At 36.2% G+C, this 22,053-nt stretch overlaps 1 protein-coding gene across 1 annotated transcript in view; it reads right to left on the reverse strand.

Moving 5' to 3' along the window:
* MICU2 (mitochondrial calcium uptake 2) overlaps positions 1 to 22,053 on the reverse strand; it is a 124,613-nt gene that overhangs the window by 61,119 nt on the left and 41,441 nt on the right. The window contains 2 exon segments of the mRNA XM_079138890.1: positions 10,170 to 10,244; positions 10,334 to 10,365. Coding sequence (XP_078995016.1) covers positions 10,170 to 10,244; positions 10,334 to 10,365 — 107 coding nt within the window.

The following is a 22,053-nucleotide window of genomic DNA, read 5'->3' on the forward strand; positions in this document are numbered from 1 at the left end:
CGGAGTCCCAGCGCTGTGCTGAGCGGCCTCCTTTACGGCGCTCCAGTTGTCCGAGTCACTGCTCCAGTGGGGGAGGGGGCATCTCGCCGGCAGCTCTACTTCACAAAGTTCCCTGCGTTCCGGGACTACTGTCCCATCTGGGACACCTCCCCAACGGGAGAGAGTCACCCGGCTGCTTTGAGTTGGTCCCAAGTGTCTCAATATCTCCTCTTTTGAATCCTGAGTCCTGGAGCAACATGAAATGCCACCACCCTCTAGGCCGCCATCTTGAAACCTCGCAGTTTCTTTTTAAATGGTCTTGAAATAATTTTTAATAGAATTTCTAAAATCTTAGGAGATCCAAGACGGCGGACTAGAGGGAGGCTGCATTCCTTGACACTCCATAATTCCGGTTTCAAGCAGAGGATATCTGTTTCTTTGTGAGGCAGTTTTTGGCTGCTTATGATAAGATCCCCTGCTGTTTACCCCATTTGTCTACTGGGATCACCATGAAGTCTGCCAGCATATCAATGCTTTTTTTGAGTGTAGATCGCTCACTGTCAGGCGCCTATCATCCGCCATTTGCCTGCCTTTTGCCTGCCATCACCTGCCCTTTCACCTACCCAACACCCACTACCCGAGGTTTACCTCCTGATAGTCTGACAGCTGTCAGCAGACTGACCGCAGACCGCAAGTTGAGTGCCAGCTGACTGCTGTTGCCTGGAAGTTCTCTGTCACAGTACCTGCAGGTTACATTACATGTGGCTGCCGCCATTTTGAGACAACAGCCAGGCCCCGTAGGACCCCTGACTGGATTGACTGAGGCCCCGTTTTCCAGGATCCCTCAGCCTGACAGATCACTCCCTGATCCAGGGCCCTCACATCGACTGACAGCTCTCTGTTGCCAAGACCCCCAGACCAACTGACTGCGCCCTCTCACGGGGACCCCAGACCGATGATTGCACCTGGCCTCCAGGATCCACAACCACACCAAACACACCTGACCTCCAGGACCCCTGCCTGACCCACCGCACCCCGCCTCCAGGACCTCCAGCTGACCATGTCCACACCCTGAGCTGCAGCTCCCCATTTGCCAACACATTTGGAAGCCAGAGCGGCCATCTTGGATAATCCTGGAAGCCCTAGCTCTGATCTTTAGGTGGGGCAATCCCATCTGAGAAGCCTGCTTGAGAGTTGAAGCTCATTGTCAGGTACCTCTCATGCATCAGGCTACTGAACTCTGGGAGGTTTGAATACTATATGACTGTTATAGTGTAGATTTTCTTTCTTCTACGTTATTGAACAATTTTGTTTTTATTTCTTTACTTTTTTTGCTCTCTTTCCTTCTGTTTACCTGTTCCCTCAGAGTCTCTTTCTCCTTTTTGCATGCTAACATCCAATTTCTTTTGATTATCAACCCTTTCTATTATCTAGAACTTCTGTTATATTCTTTTCTTATCCCATTAATAGCTACACTTCCTACATCCCTCTGCATCCTCTTTGTCCTCCATTACAAACTGCAGGCCTTATTGCAAATCTGTTTGTTACTCTGAAGATAATATTTGAACTCATTCTGCTTATTATGACAATTTTGTTATTTGTCCTCATAGGGGCTGTTTGGTCTAGGATTGCATAGTGTCTGACTTGGGCACTGCTAATATGATCTCCCCTTAAGGAAAAGGTTCTGAAAACCTATAGGGCCACTATAAGCCTATAGGGGGAAATCTGCAATACCCCCAGATCCGCACTGCTAGAGGGTAAGGATACATGAACAACATTGAAAAAACAAGGGAAGAAAATGATCCAAAACAAATCTAGATTCTATATTAATAGAATCCAATGGACAGTATGTTAGAAGAAATGTCAGAAAGGACTTCAGATTATACCTGATTAAGATGATTCATGAAGCAAAGGATGAGATATGAGAGCAAATCAGGCAATGAAGATAATACCAATAGCAGTTGAAAGAGCAACTGCGGGAAGCAAAGATCATTTCAAACAACAAAGAGAGAGATTCTCAAAAACAAACAAAAACAAACAAACAAACAAAAAAAAAACCAATGGAAATCCTTGAAATGAAGGAAACAATAAGCCAAATAAAAAACTCAATGGAAAGCATCACCATAAACACTAGAACACTTGGAAGATAGAACCTCAGACAATGAAGACAAAATATTTAATCTTGAAAATAAAGTTGCCCAGAGAAGATGTTAAGAAATCATGAATAGAATCTCCAAGAACTATGGGACATCATGAAAAGACCAAATTTAAGAATTATTGGGATTGAGGAAGGCACAGAGATACAACCCAAAGGAATGAACAACCTACTCAATGAAATAATATCAGAAAATTTCCCAAACCTGAAGAATGAAATGGAAAATCAAATACAAAAGGCTTACAGAACACCAAATGCACAAAATCACAACAGATCCGCACGAAGGCACATTATAATGAAAATGCCTAACATTCAAAATAAAGATAGGATTTTGAAGGCCGCGAGAGAAAAGCATCAGATTACATATAGGGGGAGACCAATACGGATAGCAGCCGACTTCTCAATCCAGAATCTAAAAGCTAGAAGGGCCTGGAACAACGTATTTCAAGCTCTGAAGGAACATGGTTGACAACCAAGAATCCTATACCCAGCAAAACTAACCTTCAGATTTGAAGATGAAATAAAATCCTTTCATGATAAACAAAAGTTAAAAGAATTTACAAATAGAAAGCCTGCACTACAGAATGTTCTCAACAAAATATTCCATGAGGAGGAAATGAAAAACAACATTGGAGGTCAGGAAAGGGAGGAACTACCTAAGAGAAAAACTACTCAAAGGAGAAACCAAGCTAAATTAGAAACCAAAAATAAGCCCAAATGACTGGGAATACAAATCATATCTCAATAATAACCCTGAATGTTAATGGCCTAAACTCATCAATCAAGACATAGACTGGCAGAATGGATTAAAAAGAAAGACCCAACAATATGCTGCCTGCAAGAGACTCATCTCATAGAAAAAGACATCCATAGACTAAAGGTGAAAAGATGGGAAAAAACCTACCACGCACATGGACTCAGTAAAAAAGCAGGGGTTTCCATCCTTATATCGATAAAGTGAACTTCAAGCCAAAGTTAGTCAGAAGGGATAAGGGAGGACGTTTCATACTGCTTAAGGGAACCATAAATCAGGAAGACATAATGACAGTAAATATTTATGCCCCAAACAATGGTGCATCCCTGTACATCAAACAAATCCTTCTCAATTTCAGGAATCAAATAGACCACAAAACAATAATTCTGGGTGACTTTAACACACCGCTGTCACCACTAGATAGATCTTCCAAACAAAAACCAACCAAAGAAACCACAGAACTCAATAACACAATCAATAACCTAGACTTAATAGACTTAAATAGAACATTCCATCCATCAATGAGCAGATTCATTCTTCTCAGCAGCACATGGAACCTTATCACAAATAGATTATATGTTATGCCACAAAGCAGCCCTTAGGAAATGCAAAAAAACAGATACTGCCTGTGTTCTATCAGATCATAATGGACTGAGTGTAGAAATCAATGACAAAATAAAAAACAGAAATTACTCCAATACCTGGAAACTAAATAATATGCTACTGAATGAAACATGGATAACAGAAAACATCAGGGAGGAGATAAAAAAATTCTTAGAGATCAATAAGAATGACAATACAACATATCAAAATCTCTGGGACACTATGAAAGCAGTACTAAGGAAAATTCATTGCATGAAGCGCATTCAAGAAAAGAATGAAAAGTCAACAACTAAATGACCTAACATTACAGCTCAAAGCCCTAGAAAAAGAAGAACAGAATAACAGCAAAAGTAGTAGAAGACAGGAAATTTGTAATCAGAGCTGAAATCAATGAAATTGAAACAAATAAAACAATTCAAAAAATTGACAAAACAAAAAGTTGGTTCTTCGAAAAAGTAAACAAAATAGACAAACCCTTAGCCACATTAACAAAGAGAAGGAGAGAGAGAACTCAAATTACCAAAATTCGTGATGAAAAAGGAAATATCACGACAGACACCACTGAGATACATAACATAATGAGAAGCTACTTTGAAAATCTGTATTCCAACAAAGTAGAAACTACCAAAGACATTGACAAATTTCTACAAACATATGCTCCTCCCAAACTGAACCAGGAGGACATACACAATATAAACAGATCAATATCAAGCAATGAAATAGAAGAAGCCATTAAAAACCTACCATCCAAGAAAAACCCAGGACCAGACGGATTCTCAGCTGAGTTCTACAAGACCTTCAAAGAACTCATTCCAATACTTCTCAAAGTATTCCAGGAAATAGAAAAGAAGGGTACCCTACCAAACTCATTCTGTGAAGCTAATATCACTCTCATACCCAAACCAGGCAAAGACACATCAAGGAAAGAAAATTTTAGATCAATTTCCTTGATGAATATAGATGCAAAGATCCTTAACAAAATATTGGCAAACCGTGTCCAAAAACATATTAAGAAAATTGTGTCTACAATCAAGTGGGGTTCATCCCTGGAATGCAAGGATGGTTTAACATCTGTAAATCAATAAATGTAATCCATCATGTCAATAGACTTAAGGATAAGAATCGCATGGTTATTTCAATTGATGCAGAAAAAGCATTTGAGAAAAAACAACATCCCTTCATGCTCAAAACACTAGAAAAAAAATAGGGATAGTAGGAACATACCTGAACATTGTGAAGGCTATTTATGCTAAGCCCATTGCCAACATCATTCTTAATGGAGAAAAACTGAAAGCATTCCCTTTAAAAATGGGCAAGACAGGGATATCCTGTTTCACCATTTCTATTTAACATTGTCCTCGAAACTCTAGCCAGAGCAATTAGACAGACTAAAGAAATTAAAGGGATACAAATAGGAAAAGAGGAAATTAAGCTGTCATTATTTACAAATGACATGATTCTATATTTAGAGGATCCAAAAAACTCCTCCAGAAAACTTCTAGAATTTCTAAAATCTTATTGTATTTACATAGTGTTTTCTACAAAACCTTTAAAGAAGAGCTCATTCCAATACTTCTCAAAGTATTCCATAAAATAGAAGAGGAGGGAACCCTTCCAAACTCATTCTATGAAGCCAATATCACCCTGATACCTAAACCAGATAGAGACACATCGAGTAAAGAAAATTTCAGACCAATATCCTTAATGAATATCGATGCAAAAATTCTCAACATAATTTTGTAGATTATTTCAATAGATGCAGAAAAAGCATTTGATAAAATACAGCACCCCTTCATGCTCAAACACTAGGAAAAACAGGGATAGTGGGAACATTCCTTAACATTGTGAAGGCCATTTATGCTAAGTCCATGGCCAATGTCATTCTAAATGGTGAAAAACTGAAAGCATTTCCCCTAAAAACTGGAACAAGACAGGGATGCCCTCTCTCACCACTTCTATTGAACATTGTCCTTGAAACTCCAGCAAGAGCAATTAGACAGACCAAAGAAAATAAAGGGATACGAATTGGAAAAGAAGAAGAAAAACTATCCCTATTTGCTGATGAGATGATTATATATTTAGAGGAACTGGGAAATTCCAGCAGAAAACTGTTAGAACTCATAAATGAATTCAGTAAAGTAGCAGGATATAAGATCAATGCTTATATATCTAATGCATTTTTATACATAAGTGATGAATCCTCAGAAAAAGAAGTTAGGAAAACTACCCCATTCACAATAGCCTCAAAAAAAAAAAAAAACAAAAAAAAAAAACAAAAAAAAAAACCTTGGGAATCAATCTAACAAAAGAGGTGAAAGAACTATAGAACGCTAAAGAAAGAGATTAAAGAAAACCTTAGAAGATGGAAAGATCTCCCATGTTCTTGGATAGGCAGAATTAATATTGTCAAAATGGCCATACTACCAAAAGTGCTATAAAGATTCAATGCAATTCCATTTAAAATCCCCAAGGCGTACCTCACAGAAATAGAGCAAGCAATCATGAAATTCACCTGGAAGAATAAGAGACCCAGAATAGCTATAGCAATCCTTAGCAGGAAGAGTAAAGCAGGGGGTATCGCAATACCAGAACTTCAACTATAGTACAAAGCAATAGTAACAAAAACAGCATGGTACTGGTACCAAAATAGGTAGATCAAGGGTACAAAATAGAGGACATGGACACAAAGCTAAATAAATACAGTTTTCTCATACTAGACAAAGGGGCCAAAAGCATGCACTGGAGAAAAGATAGCCTCTTCAACAAATGGTGCTGGGAGAATTGGAAATTTCATATGCAACAGAATGAAACTAAACCCCTATCTTTCACCCTGCCACAAAACTAACTCAAATGGATCAAGGACCTTGGCATCAGACCAGAGACCCTTCATCTTACAGAAGAAAAGTAAGTCCAAATCTTCAACATGTCAGCTTAGAATCAGACTTCCTTAACAGGACTCCCATAGCACAAGAATAAAAGCAAGAATCAATAACGGGGATAGATTCAAACTAAAAAGCTTTCTCTCAGCAAAGGAAAGTATCAGCAATGTGGAGAGAGCCTACAGAGTGGGAGAAAATCTTTGCCCACACATACTTCAGAGAGAGCACTAATCTCCAGAATATACAAAGAACTCAAAAAACTCTAAACCAAGAATACAAATAACCCAATCTACAATGGGCTAAGGAAATGAACAGGACACTTCACAGAAGAAGATGTACAAGCAATCAACAGATATATGGAAAAATGTTCAACATCTCTAGTAATAAGAGAAATGGAAATCAAAACTACACTAAGATTCCATCTCACCCCAATTAGAATGGCGATTATCAAGAATATAAGCAACAATAGGTGTTTGGCAAGGATGTGGGGAAAAGACACACTCATACATTACTGGTGGGATTGCAAATTAGTGCAACCATTCTGGAAAGCAGTGTGGAGATTCCTCAGAAACTTGGAATGGACCCACCATTTGACCCAGCTATCCCACTCCTTGGCCTAAACCCAAAGGACTTAAATCAGCTACTACAGTGATGCAGCCACATCAATGTTCATAGCTGCTCAATTCACAATAGCCAGATTGTGGAACCAACCTAGATGCCCCTCAATTTGATGAATGGATATATATATAATGGAATATTACTCATAATATTCCATAAAGAATAAAATTATGGCATTTGCAGGCAAATGGATGAACTTGGAGACTTATCATGTTAAGTGAGACAAGCCAATCTCAAAACCAAAGGACGAATGATCTTGCTGATAAAATGGATGGATGATACATAATGAGGGGTGGGAGAGAGGCAAGAATGGAGGAAGGAGGAACCTGTATAGAGGGATAAGAGGGTGGGGGCAAAGGAAAAAAAGAGAATGAATCAAACCACTATTACCCTATGTAAATGTATGATTACACAAATGGTATGCCTCTACTTCATGTACAGAGAAACAAGATGTACCCCATTTGTTTTACAATAAAAATAGATTAGAAAAAAAGAAAAAAAAAAAAAACTTCCAAGAGCAAAGCCTTAAAAAATCTTTAGCAATGGTGATTTAAAAGGTACTATATATTTTAGTTACAAACTCACTAACAAAAGGTTATGGTCCAGTAAATAGTAAGTCTTACAAAAAATAGAAATTATAATATTCCAATTATAAATTACAAAGTGCTAGACACAAGGTAAGAAAACTAAGACTAACTTGCCCAAGGTTATACAGGTAATAATGCTGAGAATGCAAATCAGGCTTAAAGCCCATATTCTTAATCACATTTTTAGGGCTATGTATCAGATATTACAAACATAATATATATATTTTTAGTTGTCAATGGATCTTTATTTATATATATGGTGCTGAGTATCAACCCAGAGCCTCGCACATGCCAGGTAAGTGCTCTACAACTGAGCCATAGCTCTAGCCCCCAGATATTACAAATATTTATTTTATTAAATTCATTCAACAATCCCATAAAGAAGGCATTATTATCTTATTTTAAAGGTAATAAAACTGAGAATGAATGAGTTTAATTTCCCTTGGTCATAAAACCAGGAAAAAAAATTATGAATTAAATTTGCTGACTCTAAAACACCTAGTCTTCATCATTACATCCCAGATCAAATCCCAGTAAGTTCCCACTATAAACAATTTAGGAGCCTGTTAACCTCTTAAAGTATATAGTGATGTTCTGGTCCTAGATTGGAAGGAATGAGGTGAGGGGTGGCATGGTGTAAGATAATTAGTTTATGTACGAAAATAATACATGTAGAATATAATTATATTCTATGTAATCCACTAAATAGTGAAGCACTGAAGAATGGATATTTATCAACAAGAAGCAGTAATTTATTGTCTTAAGTATGGAGTTCTACATTTTGTTATTGTTTTCTTTCTCTACAGAGTGCTATTTTCACTTTAAAATCGTGTTTGATTGAGAATGTTGTAAATCTTTTGAAATAACTATAAAAACTTTGTCTTCATTCAATAAAGAGTTATGAACCACTGATTTAGAAATACATTTGTTTCTTAATTCTTCATTCCTTCTTCAGATAACAGGAGAGACTATCACCTGTTATTACTTTATCAATAATCTTGGGTGAACACCTTTCCTATACTTGTGAAATAAAGAGAGGTTGTGTTAGTCTGCATTTAGCCACCATGATTGAAATGCCTGACAAAAACAACATAGAGGAGGAAAGATTTATTTTGGCTCATGGTTTCAGAGGATTCTATCCATAGTCATCTGACTTCAAGCAGAAATGCTATGACAGAATGGCATGGTGAAAGAAAGCTGCTCAGCTCATGGCACAGGAGAAAAGGGACTGAAAAGGTAAGGGGAAGAGGGAGAGAAAGAAAGAAAGGATAAGAGGGTAGGGAGGGGCCAAAGAGAATAGAAACCCTTTGGGGCACTCCCCCAGGGACCAAATTCCTCCTTCTAGAGCCTACCTCCCAGTAGCTCATTCAGCTATAAATGGATCAATCCACTTGATTATCAAATGGATTAATTCACTGATGAGGTCAGAGCCTTTATAATGCAATCATTGCCTAAAAGGCCCACCTCTGGACATTGTTGTACTGGGGACCATGCTTTCAACATATGCACTTTTGGGGGGACATTCCAGATCTAAACCATAACAAGGATCCTTAGATAAGAAGTAACAGTGTAGCTGGGTATGGTGGCGCACCCCTGTAATCTCAACGGCTCAGAGGCTGAAGCAGGAGGATTGTGAACTCAAAGGTAGTCTCAGCAACTTAGCAAGGCCCTAAGTAACTCAGTGAGACCCCGTCTCTAAATAAAATATGAAAAAAGGCTGGTGATGTGGCTCAGTGGTTAAGTTCCCTGGGATTCGCTCCCCAGTACTAAAACAAAAAAAGGAAGTAACAGTGGAGGTCCTTTGCCTACTTGCTATGAGCATATTTAAATATATTCAAATGATATTTAATGAAGTGAAAGTTTTGTCTGACACTGGCCATGTTATTTGGTGTGTATATGAAAATAAAGCCAAATGATAATCAAGTCTCTTCATCAAAACCAAACCAACATTCCCTCAATCTTCTGCTTCCACCTCAACTCCTACCCTCTAATTCCTCTGTTCGTAGGGATCTCAAGGGGTCTGTACTTAATTTCTTTTTTAATGTCCCCTTTTACTTCTCAATATTCTGCAATGTGGCTTCAGACACCACTCCCTTACTGATCTGTACTTTCTAAAGGGTCAAGCATGTCCAGCTGCTATATCTAATGGGAGTTCTCTGTCCTGGCTTACTCGATTTCATTAATTTACTTGATATGTGCTTATTTGACAGCTCCTTCTTTAATATGTTCTCCTCTTAGCCTCATTCTCCTGGTTTTCTTCTACTTCTTGGATCGCCTGGCCCTGGTCTCTTTCATGGGCACTTTATCCCTATCTATTCCCTTATATGTTGGTGCACCTCTGAGGCCTTCTTATCTTATTATACTCATGTCTCATCCTTACTTCTCTTACTCCACCTCGTTCCCGCTCCAGTTTTAATTAACAGCGATGTTTTAATAATTCATCTTAAATTCCTCAAAGAATTTGAAGTTATTTTTAAAATATTTTGTTTTAAAAACACCTGCTAAATAATATGGTACAAATCTTATACCTTAATTCCCTAATAATACTTCCGTTAAATTAAACACAACTAGAAATTAACAGCAAATTAAATTACCTTATCACCAAGGTCTCTAAAAAACGTTGATCCACAATTAGCTGTTTGGATTCCTGCCAGTACATCCTCGATATCCTATGAATACACATATTAAAATCTTTCAATTTGACTTACAAAAGTTTACTATCTTACCCAAAATAAACACCACCCCTCTTTTCCCTTACCTTTTTTGCCAGCTTCTTGACTAAAGTTTTACCTAAAGAAAAGAAGAAACAGTATTAAGTACTAATATTCCTTGATAAAACTCAACTGGCATTAATGATTCAGAAGACAAACAACTGAATGCTTCTGAAAAGTTTGCAATTTTAGTCAATATCCTTAAGTCAAAATTATGAGCTCAAGAATTCTAAATAAAAACACACAGATGCTGTAGTTTTTTACAGTCGATTCCTTACCCATCCTATTTCATACATATAAAATCTTCTTTGACTTAACTTAGTTGTCTACATCAGATGTTAATTCTTGCCACAATTTCTTTCTTCACATGATTATTAAATCAGTCTCTTTTTGCTTTCACTGATTTAAAAAAAAAATCATACTTGTGTTTTAGAAAGCTGTCCTTTTCTGAACCCTGAAAAATCCTTTTATGCTTACAACTTGCCAAATTTAAAAGGCTAGCCAACATGACTGTCCATGCTGAGGTGATACTATTTTTCATAATTTCCTATTGTATAACAGATTTCATTCAGTTTTTTTAGCCATTTTCCCTCCTCTGTCTCCACCATTTTCCCCTTTTATCACTACAATTCTATATAACTTTTTTTTTTTTTTTTTTCCTCCCTTGGTTCTGGTGATTGAGCCCAGGGCCTTAGGCATGCCAGGTAAGTATACTACCAGTAAGTTACATCCTCAGCCTGTGTCACTACAATTCTAAAATGATTACATTGTTTTTTTTTTGTTGCTTCAAGCCATTTTACACATATAGAAGAATATTAACAATTTTGTCTTTCACATAAGTCATGTGCATTCATGATCTTCACTTCGTGTCAAAATTATTGTTCCTTTAGTACAATCACAAGACCTGTGAAAATTCAGGTGACAAGTTAAAAAAAATGAGTGCTTTTAGATGTGCTTTTCTGTAGTCTGGGTTGCTTAACTCAGATTATAAATCACGAGGAATGAATCCTATTACATTTGTTGTTCATAAACTGTTAAGATTTTGTTTTTACATTAATCAAAACACTAGTTGTGAATATGACTATATAGTTTTTAGAAATAACTTTGACTATGACTGTGAGTTAGGTGTTAACCATTTTTAGGACACTTTTTATTAATTGGTGAACTGTGCCAGCCGATGACAACTCTAAACTCTAATGTTGGGTATTATCATATTATCAGATCATAAGACAGGAAAAAAAAAACTTTTAATTTACAAATCTGTGTTTGTGTGGATGTATATATAAAAGTATGTAGATATAATGCTGACAACAAACTCCATAAAACTGCATAACATAGGTATTTTACGTATCTTTATAAATACATATAGGTATTCTGGTAACTTAAAAGAAATTGATCATGATTCATCTGCCTCATAAGGCTTTTCTTAAAGTTGTGTCACACTTCTATTAGTTATCATAGACACTTTTATTTTGAGACAAAGTCTGATCAGTTTTTTAAAGCAAGATTAATCTTTTTGCACACTACTCAGGAGGCAAGTTAGGAAGCAATAATGACATTTTGAAGGTAGAAGAGGACTGAGAATTTGAGATGACAATATAGTTTGTAGGGGGTTCTAAGAAATAAGATGATTTCTAAGGGATCTTATATTTGATAGACCAATCTAGGTCTTTTAAAAAAATCTTTGGGCTTTAAAAAAATCATTCTCCTTAAAACTTAGTGAGGAAAGAAGGCAATGTTTGCTTCCTTGCAACTAGAAGGCTGGCTGTCAACAGTCAAGCCATGGCTCAGGAGGCTGACGAGTTCAAAGCTAACCTAAGCAACTCAGCAAGACCCTGAATCATATAAAATAATTATAAAATAAAATAATATAAAATATAAAATATTTTAAAATATAAAAAATGGCTAGGGATGTGGACGTGGCTCAGTGGTCGAGTGCCCTTCAGTTCAATCCCTGGTACAAAAAAAAAAAACCTGAAAAATTAAGCCCAAGCCAAAAAATTCAGTATAATGTGAATGACATATAACAATAAAGCCATAAATCAATAGAATAATATAAAACTGAGTTGTAGGTGAGAAATAAATTATAAAACATACTGAGGTTGACTCCATATCTGTTTTACTATTATGTAGTACAGTGTTTAACATTTAAGCATTTGCTGAATAAATAACTGAATAAAAAATTAGAAAAGATTTCATAATGTCTTCTGTGAATTCTGACCTTTTGGTTGTTATTACACTCATGTTACATTAAAAAAACAGGCAAGAGGAGTTACGTCATGCTATCAACACTGGAGGATTTGTTTTCTCAAAGATTTTTCAAAAAAGCAATGGTTAGACTCCTTGAGTTCCATGAAAGTTCAGCTCCTTGTACCTACTTTCGGCTCTTAAGAGAACCAATTAAAATATGATATTATAAAGTTGGTTCTGTTGTTTTTTACAATAATTCAAAATAGTAACAATGATTATTTCATGTTAATTGTAAGACGCTGATACTTATATATGGGAATCTGATTATAAAAAATGGAGAAACCACATACTTAAAGCAGCTTAGTTTGTAAAAAGCATTTTCAAGTGGAATCACTTCTAACTGATTCTCTAGAATGATGTTGGTAAGAATTTGGCAGCACTCTCTTACCTATTCTCTTCTTTGTCCTAAGTTAAAACACTCCCCCAAATAAGAAGAGGAAATGTGGTGTTTCAAATATAGAATGGTATGGGAGGGTTTTTCAGTACATGGTTGTCTATTTTTAACCCACATGTTCATGGACTGTATCAGGAAGGAAACCTGAGCAGCCAAATAGGAGGCCCAAAGTCTGATCTAGACCAGGAGTGATGACCTTTGCCCTCCTGACAGCAATAACAAGACAAGGTCCTAAGTATTTTTGGGCCACATTTTTCTATTTAAGGATAAAGTCCATCTGTAAATAATCTAATTTATTGTGGGGGGAGGAGCAAAAGAAGAATTTCTGCTTCTTTGGCTATTTTCACATCCACACACATTAACAAAAATTCAGTCATCATCTTCATGCTTTATACTTTAATGCACTTATATATAAAAATACCAGAGTGGGAAAAAATAGCAAAAATGGTAGACCTAAAACTGAGGTTATAAAGGTTTTCTTTTCTTTTTTTTGGGGGGGGGGGGCTACTGGGGATTGAATTTAGGGGCACTCAACCACTGAGTCACATTCCCAGACCTATTTTATATTTTATTTAGGTACAGGGTCTCACTGTTGCTAAGTGCCTCACTTTTGCTGAGGCCGGCTTTGAACCCTGATCCTCCTGCCTCAGGCTCCTGAACCACTGGGATTGCAGGTGTTCACCACCAGGCCTGACCTGTGAAACTATAAAGTCTCATTGTATTGATATGATTTAATAAAAATACACTGTGCATTGGTTGGTTATTTATTTATATGTTTTTGCAGGAGAGGGCATAAAGCTTTAAGCACTATGACAAAATTTTGGCTCAGCAAGTAGAATGTTTTTAAAGGTGTACACTTATTCTAGAGATTCCACCATGTAATTTCTCGCTATTTACAGAGGATTTTAGATATAAAAACGGGCTGGGCATGGTGGTGCACACCTGTAATTCCAGCTGCTTGGGTGGCTGAAGCAGGAGGATCTTGAGTTCAAAACCAGCCTCAGCAACTTAGCGAGACCCTGTCTCTAAATAAAAATATAAAAAGAACTGGGGATGTGGCTCAGTGGTTAAGCGTCCCTAGGTTCGATCCCTGGTACCAAAACAAACAGAAAAACAAACAAACCAAAAAACCCCCCCAAACCCAAAAAATTCAGAAAACAAAAACCAAAAACTGGGTTATATATATCTTGTTTTAGGCAAGCAGCTCTTTTAATACTTAAAATAATACTGGATTTATATATATATATATATATATATATATGGAATTATTACAGGGCAAATGAAGCTTTGCTGCTAGTCAAAATAGTCATTTGATAATCATAATTATAAAATTATTATAAGTATTTAATTCAATTTCATTATGCTGAGATAAAACAGTTTTTGACAAACATTCAGTAGAGATATTTTCATCATTTTCTAACTTTTTCATAAATATATGGAATAATTTGGCATTAATATCAGAATTAGTGTGTCAAAGTTGATTACTTCAACTTGTTTTTATTCAGTCACACTATTATGGAAACCAAGGCAGAAAATGATGCGTTAGCAAAACAACTCAACTTCCTTGTATCAACAATAAAAGTGGCAAGTAGAAAAAAAGAGGACAAATTTAATGGTGCTATTTTCTTTACACAAAATACATGGCTCAGTTTTGCTGCAATATTTAAAAAGTGAGTGCAAAAGTGTTCTCCAGTTGTATTTTTTTCTAGAGGGAGACAAATGGTGACCTCCTAAAATGCCTCAAACTGGCTTCCTTGCCAAGTAGGGTCTTGAAATAGCATTTAAATGGTTTCATAAGAGATAAAAGAGACCCAGCTTTGCAACTTTAAGCACTGTGAAACAATTAATACAAACAACATTATACACAGCAAATTAATTATAATTTAAAAACTGATTTAAAGCTGGCATGGTAGCCCTCACCTGTAATCTCAGTGGCTTGGGAGGCTGAGACAGGAGGATCACAGACTTGACAATTTAGTGAGACAGTCTCAAAATATGTACGTATATATATACATATATACATAGATACATACATACATAAAAAGGACATAGCTTAGCATCCCTGGGTTCAATCCTCAGTACTGCAAACAAATAAGCAAAACCCACAACTTACCTGAAGATGAAATACAGCAGCTAAGAGAGTATATAGCTTTCCCCTTCTAGGGGAGAAATAGATAAGGGAAAGTTTCTCCAAGTAAGAACTATTTAAGTCAAGATCTGAAGGGTTAGTATAAATTATCAAAAGGGTTCCAGAGGAAGGGACACAGGCGCTGCCTCTTGATGAGAAACGGCAAATTTCTGGAAGAGCGTGTGTGACCAGAAAATTTACTGCAGCCATTTTTGAAAATAAAATTTGCTATAGCATTTAACTGTTTTATCTCTTCATAGGGAATATTCTCCCTTTTGTTCTAAGGAAATTCTATCCATTCTTCTCAAACCCCCTTTGAAGTCCTGACTACTCCAGCTCTCATTCCTCTCTGATGAAATGTTACTACCCTTAAGATCATATAATACCCAGATCTTACAATGGACTGTGAATTCTATTAATGTAATAACAGTATTTGTTTTATTCACCACTGTATACCCAAGGTCAAACAGTGTCTATTAAAGGAAGTGAAACCAATAAAATTTATAATAAGATTATAACTTTAATAATTTGTATTGACCCATGTATTCCTAATTATTAATCTACTCAACAAACAATTGTGCCAGGCACTATGCTTGGTTGGGAAAAGTGTCAAGACGGATTACAGTGCTGTTATTCATTAACAGAGGAACTGTTGATGAAGCAGGTTTGTGTGTGTGTGTTTTAGACAGTGGCAAGAAAAAGGCATCGGTAGTACATTTAGAGCTGCTGACTTGAAGATGCCTCAGGTATTTCCTAGAGATGCCCAAAAGACAGGCAAATATATGGGTCTGATCCTGCTTTCAATGATACTATTTAATAAAGCCCGTTATTATTTTTTTTCCTCATTTACACAGGCTGACACCAACCATTCTTTGATTCTACTGGGTCCAAAGATCTAAATGATTCTATTATCTTTTCATTATTCCTTACCTACTCATGTCATAATTTCCCACCTGGCTCAGCTTCCATGGTCAAGATTATCTTTCCCTTTTTCACAGGTTCTTGGCTAATCCTAGCTCTAGTTAGAGTCACAACTGCCTAATCCATGTCAACACCCGTGAAGCTGAAAAATAGCCACAATCATGAAGAGACTAATTTTATATTCAGAACTAATAACCTCGTGGGATTTAATGAGACTATTGACAAACATCATGTTTCTCAATCTATCAACTCTTACAGCTTTAGAAGGTTATTTCTGCACTATTTCCCCTTTCTTACTCTCAGCTGATGACTGCTTCCTATTTCACTGGAAAAAAAAAAAAAAGAAAAAGAAAAAGAAACAGGGTTGAATAACTTCTATACACTCCCATCAGACATCCTTTTTGATAGGCATGGAATGTGAATGGTTAAGAATGAAGGTCACTGGAATTGAACTATAGGCTATAAGGATAAAGGAGTTCAGAAGAAAAGACCTTAAAAGAAGGGAAAATGGTGTTTTAGCTGGATAACCGAGTCTCAAAGGAGCATGTTTCGAAGAGGGAGGATCCCAACGCCTACTAAGGAAACAGGGGGAACGACCAGCCACTACCTACTTGAAAGTGCCTCGGGGAGATGTTTTTTACATAAGCCTCATCTACTGCTATTAATAAAGGGTATTATTTGCAAAAAGGTCAAAAAGATAAATACCAGGTAAAAATGAATTTAAGATCTAATAATTCTTAGATTGTTTTGTATCTTTCTGTTTATACACCAAGACTATGGGTCAGTGGGCTGGCCCTGTTTTGCTGTTCATCATGATCCGTAGGAATGCAACCAAGATTATTACCTTTTTTATCCATGATGAAAAATGAAGATGAAGTACATCATATGCATAAAAGATGTATTATTTGGCCTGCAAAATTACTGAATTTTTGATTTGGCTAAATATCTTCTGATAAGAGTTTAATTGCATTCCAACGAATAATAAAAGTTGAAAATGCTATAATCTTTAATCATGGTTTAGTTTAGTTCTTTGAACACAATTATAAAGGCTATTGTTAAGTCTTTTTCTGCTAAATCTGATACCTGGTTGCGGTCACAAGAAGTTTCTGTTTCCTGCTTTGTCCAGTGGAGTCATACTTTGGAAATGAGATGTCGCCCCACCCTGGGATGAGAATTTTGGCAGTTTTCTAGGTCTCCTTTCCTGACCTAGAAAAGATGTTGAGTTCCACTAACTGTCTGATTGTTCTACTGTTTTCATGAATGTCTTGGGATGTAAAATGCCCCAGAGATAATTAAAACAAACATGGGTTCCTCTGAAGGAATAATTCCCATGGTTGGTGTCTAATATTTGTTATGACCAAAGACTGGTTCTTCATAGTTGTCTCCCTCCTACAAAGTAGCCTGCCTATAATTTAGCCTATTATCCTACTCAATCTATCAATGTTCTCCAATTACCTTTCACCATAAGGTACATCTGTTTTTGAATGTAGTTTTAGGCTTGAAAATCTCCATTTTCTGTTGAAAATGAAGTCAGCTTCTTTAGGAAGAGAGAGCAGTTATTTGTTTTACCTGCTTCTCCCATGCAAAATCTCTGAGGTCAGGGGTCTGGGGCTGGAAACGGGGATAACAGTGCACTTCTTTCTGAGAGATGTTCCCACTCTAAGGAGGTGGCTGGCAGTAGTCTCAGGTCTTCTTGACTTGCCTTTCCTAGTGTGGAAAACACTGCCTTGTGAGTTAAGAGTAATCAGGTCTCCAGTATTCTCAGTGGCACAGAGCAAAGGCAGAACCTCCATTCCACAAATGAGAACTGGTGAAAGAAGAAAACTTCCTCCTATCAGCTGTACTCTACAGAACTTTGCTGCTGCAACAAGTAGCTTGGGGCAGGATAAAAAATACGGAAGCCCTGTTTCTCCCAGAAAAGCCCACTGACCGGGTTCAGTGGAGAGGAAAGAAACCCTGTGTTCTTGGCTGCAGTAGTCTGGAATAAGGTTCCATCTCACTGAGCAGGGATGGGGTTGAGAGGGTTCAGATTTAGTTTAAATACCCCAGATTCCCCCTTTTCTTACCCAATTTTAGATTTTCTTGAACAAACATTTCTAATTTGCTGTATAACCTTAGAATCATTTCCACAGACTTTAAATAATGTTCTTACATTTTTTTTCACCAGTTTCAGTGGACAGCAGATCCATAGAGCTTCTCATCCTGACATGACAGAAAATCATTCTCCTCCATTTACTCCCTTGAACTAAGTAAAAGTCCATGGTTTGAATATATTACAATTTATTTATTCATTCTTTTACTAATAGACATTTGGCATTTGGACAATTTCTTTTTTCTTTTTTTGCTAATACAATAATACAACACTGCTGCAATGAGCATTTTTATATATATGTACTTCTGCACAAGGGGGAAGGTGTTCCTTTTGGGTATACATCCCTGGGAATGGGAACATAGATAAAAAATTATGGTAATGTTTAACCTAACAAAGTAGGTTCAATTAATTTCCAACTAACAGTGTATAGAAGTCTTTGATGATCAACATCATCAATAATTTAATAGGTTCATCAGCTTCTATTAGTAGACTTAATTGTTGCCAATCTAACAGGTGTAAAATTCTACCTTATTGTAGTCACTAATAAAGGTAAACATGTTTATATTCACTGTTCTTATGTTTCCTTTTCTATGCATGCCTATTTATCTCTTCTGTCAAAAATTTTTTTTTAAAAAAATTAGGTTGTGTAGAGAAGAGAGAGATCCCATTTAGCCCCCACTTGGTTCTTACATGGGCTTTTTTTGTGTTGCTGTTCTGGAGATGAAACCCAGGGCTTTGTACATGCTAGGCAAGCACTCTGCCACTGAGCTACAGTTCCCAGCCCTTATGTGGGCTATTTGTCTGGATCTAGGAACTGAATTAATATAAGAACTGATTAAGACAAAGTATAAAAGTTTTATTAAATTTATATGTACTGAATGGAGATCCTCACAAGGAGTGAAATCTGAAGAAATGACCAAAGCAAGGTGCTTTTATACTTTTTAGATAAAGAATAATGAATCTGTGAAGGAATGACAGGACAAATGATCTTTGGACTAAGGTCACTAAGAGATATATTGAGGGAGGTGATGAAGAAGCTAGCGTAAGTAAAGAGTTACTTCAAAGAGTTTGTTAATAGGGGCTGCAATGAATCACCCTAATCACCAGTCTGCTGATCAAGGCTATTTTCTGGTAGTGGTTTGTGAAAAACACCTTTTCCAAGACTCTTTATGGCTTACTGCATGTAGGAAAAGAAAGGCCAACAGCCCCTTCTACAGTTAGTTCAAGTGATTTCAGCTTGAAATAATCAAAATAACATTTAGCATATCTTGAGATAGCATGTCTTTAAATCATTCATTTCCTTGTCTTTTTCTTATTTTAGTTCTATATATAAATGTTGTCCTAACAGTTATGTGTTGTGATAAATTCTGCAAGTTTTTGATGTGTTCTTTCAATATCTATATGGCAACTTGTGATAAAACAGAAGTTCTAATTTTAATATAGTTGAATTTTATCAAACTTTTATGTTAGTGCTTTTTGTGCCTTCTTTAAGAATTGTTTCTCTAACTCATAGATTTTAAAATATCTTTAAAAAATTTTTAAGCACTGATTTTTTCCATATTAATACTGAATTGTCCTAATATCACTTATTGAATAGTTCCTAATATCACTTATTGAATAGTTTTTCCTTTCTCCACTGATTTAGATTAACACTTGCCACCACTGTCATATATGTTATATTTATGCTTGCATGTTTGTGGGTTAATTTGTTCAGTTGGTCAATTTGTCTGCCTTTTTGCCAATGTCACATGATATTGATTACTCTAGCTATATAATAAGGCTGGGAGGATAACTTCCCCATTTTGTTTCCTTTCCCTTTCAGAGTGTCTTAGATGGCTCAGGTCTCTTTTTTTCCATATAAACGTTCAAAAATGCTTGTCAAAAAAATACAGAAACACACAAACACACACACCCACCCTACTTGTATTATCAATGAAATTACAATTCATCTACAGTTAAGAACTTACAAACTATGGCTTCTAGGCTCATTCATGCTTATAGAAATGTCTAGCTGGATGGCAGAATGTTTGGTAAAGATTTTCAATCTGTTCATAACAAGACTGAGACTCTCCTGTATCAACCTAATTCATACTTTTTTTCTGCCTGGTCCTGTAAGTTTTAAATGTTTAAAAACATTTCCCCGGGCTGGGGAGATAGCTCAGTTGGTAAAGTGCTTGCCTCACAAGCTCTGGGCCCTGGGTTTGATTCCCAGTACCGCAAAAAAAAAAAAAAAAAATTTCCCCTCAGTCTTTTAGACTGTTTCTTCCTAGGGTTCTCTTCAAGGGACCCAATGCTCCTTTAACTCTGCCAGGTGATAGCTCCAAATTTTCTACTTGTTCATTATGTATAAAAAATTAGGGGGGTGGAAGGGGTTAGTGTTAGGGTTAGAGTTAGGGTTAGGGAGGGGGGCAAGAATGGAGAAAGGAAGGACTGTGTAGAGGGAAAAGAGGGATGGGAGGGGTGGGGGGAAGGGAAAAATAACAGAATGAATCAAACAACATTACCCTTTGTAAATTTATGATTACACAAATGGTATGCCTTTACGCCATGTATAAACAGAGAAACAACATGTATCCCATTTGTTTACAATAAAAAAAAAAAATTAACTCATTTGTGTCTAACAACATTGGCTATATCCAAAGGGTACTTCTTTTCCTAACTAGGTAGATCCCTTAAAGTGTTTTCTCCAAACAGGAATAATTTTTCCTAAAAGGAATTTGAAAATTTTCTTAAGGTTACTTACTTGAAAAATAGCTTACTTTAAAAATAATTTGTTCTTTTCTTTTATAGATTTCTTACAGAATGGCAATCATAACACACACACACACACACACACACACACACACACACACACACACACACACACCCCATCCTTGGCTTGGCTAAAGGTTTACCAATTTTACAGATCTTTTTGAAGAATCTGATTTTGGTTTCAACAATTTTCCTTATCAGTGTAACTGATTTCTGCTCTAATTTTTATTATTTCTTTTCTTCTGCTTATTTTGGATTTAATTTAATTTGCTCTTCTTTTGAGTTTGTAAAGATGGAAACTTAGATTATTGATTTTAGATCCTACTTCCTTTCTCATTTATATATTTAATTTCCCTCCAAGTTCTGTATTTATTCCATCTTACAAATTTTGATAAGCTGTAATCTTCATTTTCATTTAATTCAAAATATTTTTAAATTTCCTTTGTAATGTCTTCTTTGACTTGTGTATTTAGATGTGTTTCATAATCTCCAAATATTTTGACATTTTTTTCATCTTTCTGTTATTGATTTCTAGTTTAATTTTATTATGGTCTGGGTCATACTTTGTATGGGTCTCACTATATTGCTGAGGTTGGCTCTGAATTCGCAATTCTCCTTCTTCAGTCTCTGGAGCCGCTAGTATTACATGTGTGCAAAACTGTGCCTGGTGGTTAAACTACTTTTTAAAAGAAATCTTTTTGCATCTCATTATTTACTTAGTGAATTTACTGAATTGATGTAGGTCAATTTTTTTAAAAAAATTTTGATATATACTGCTAAACTTCCCTCCAAAGAAGTCATAGTAAAATAACCTAAACAAATGTTTACCAACTTATTTTCTTTTTTTGGGGGGGGGGGGGGTCGGCGCTGGGGATTGAACCCAGGGCCTTGTGCTTACAAGGCAAGCTCTCTACCGACTGAGTTATCTCCCCAGCCCAACTTATTTTCTTATTCACAAACTTTCATTGTTTCCTCATTGATTCAAGATGAAGTCCACCAATCCCTGCCAAATACACATTCCTCTCATGGTCAGAGAGAGGATCACTGAAATCTTTGGCCTTTATTTGTTTTTCAGTTTTATCTCTCATTACTGCCAAAAGCAATCTTTTACTTTTAGTGATTGGTAAATTTTTGCCCCTAGCATATGTTGTAATAATTTTGCTTCTTCAAATCATCCCAAAGTATTTACAATGCCTTTCCAAGTTCTCTTTGTCTTTTCCAATTCAATCTA

Source organism: Sciurus vulgaris (genome assembly GCF_902686455.1).
Source record: "Sciurus vulgaris genome assembly, chromosome: 4".
In the NCBI taxonomy this organism is placed as follows: domain Eukaryota; kingdom Metazoa; phylum Chordata; class Mammalia; order Rodentia; family Sciuridae; genus Sciurus; species Sciurus vulgaris.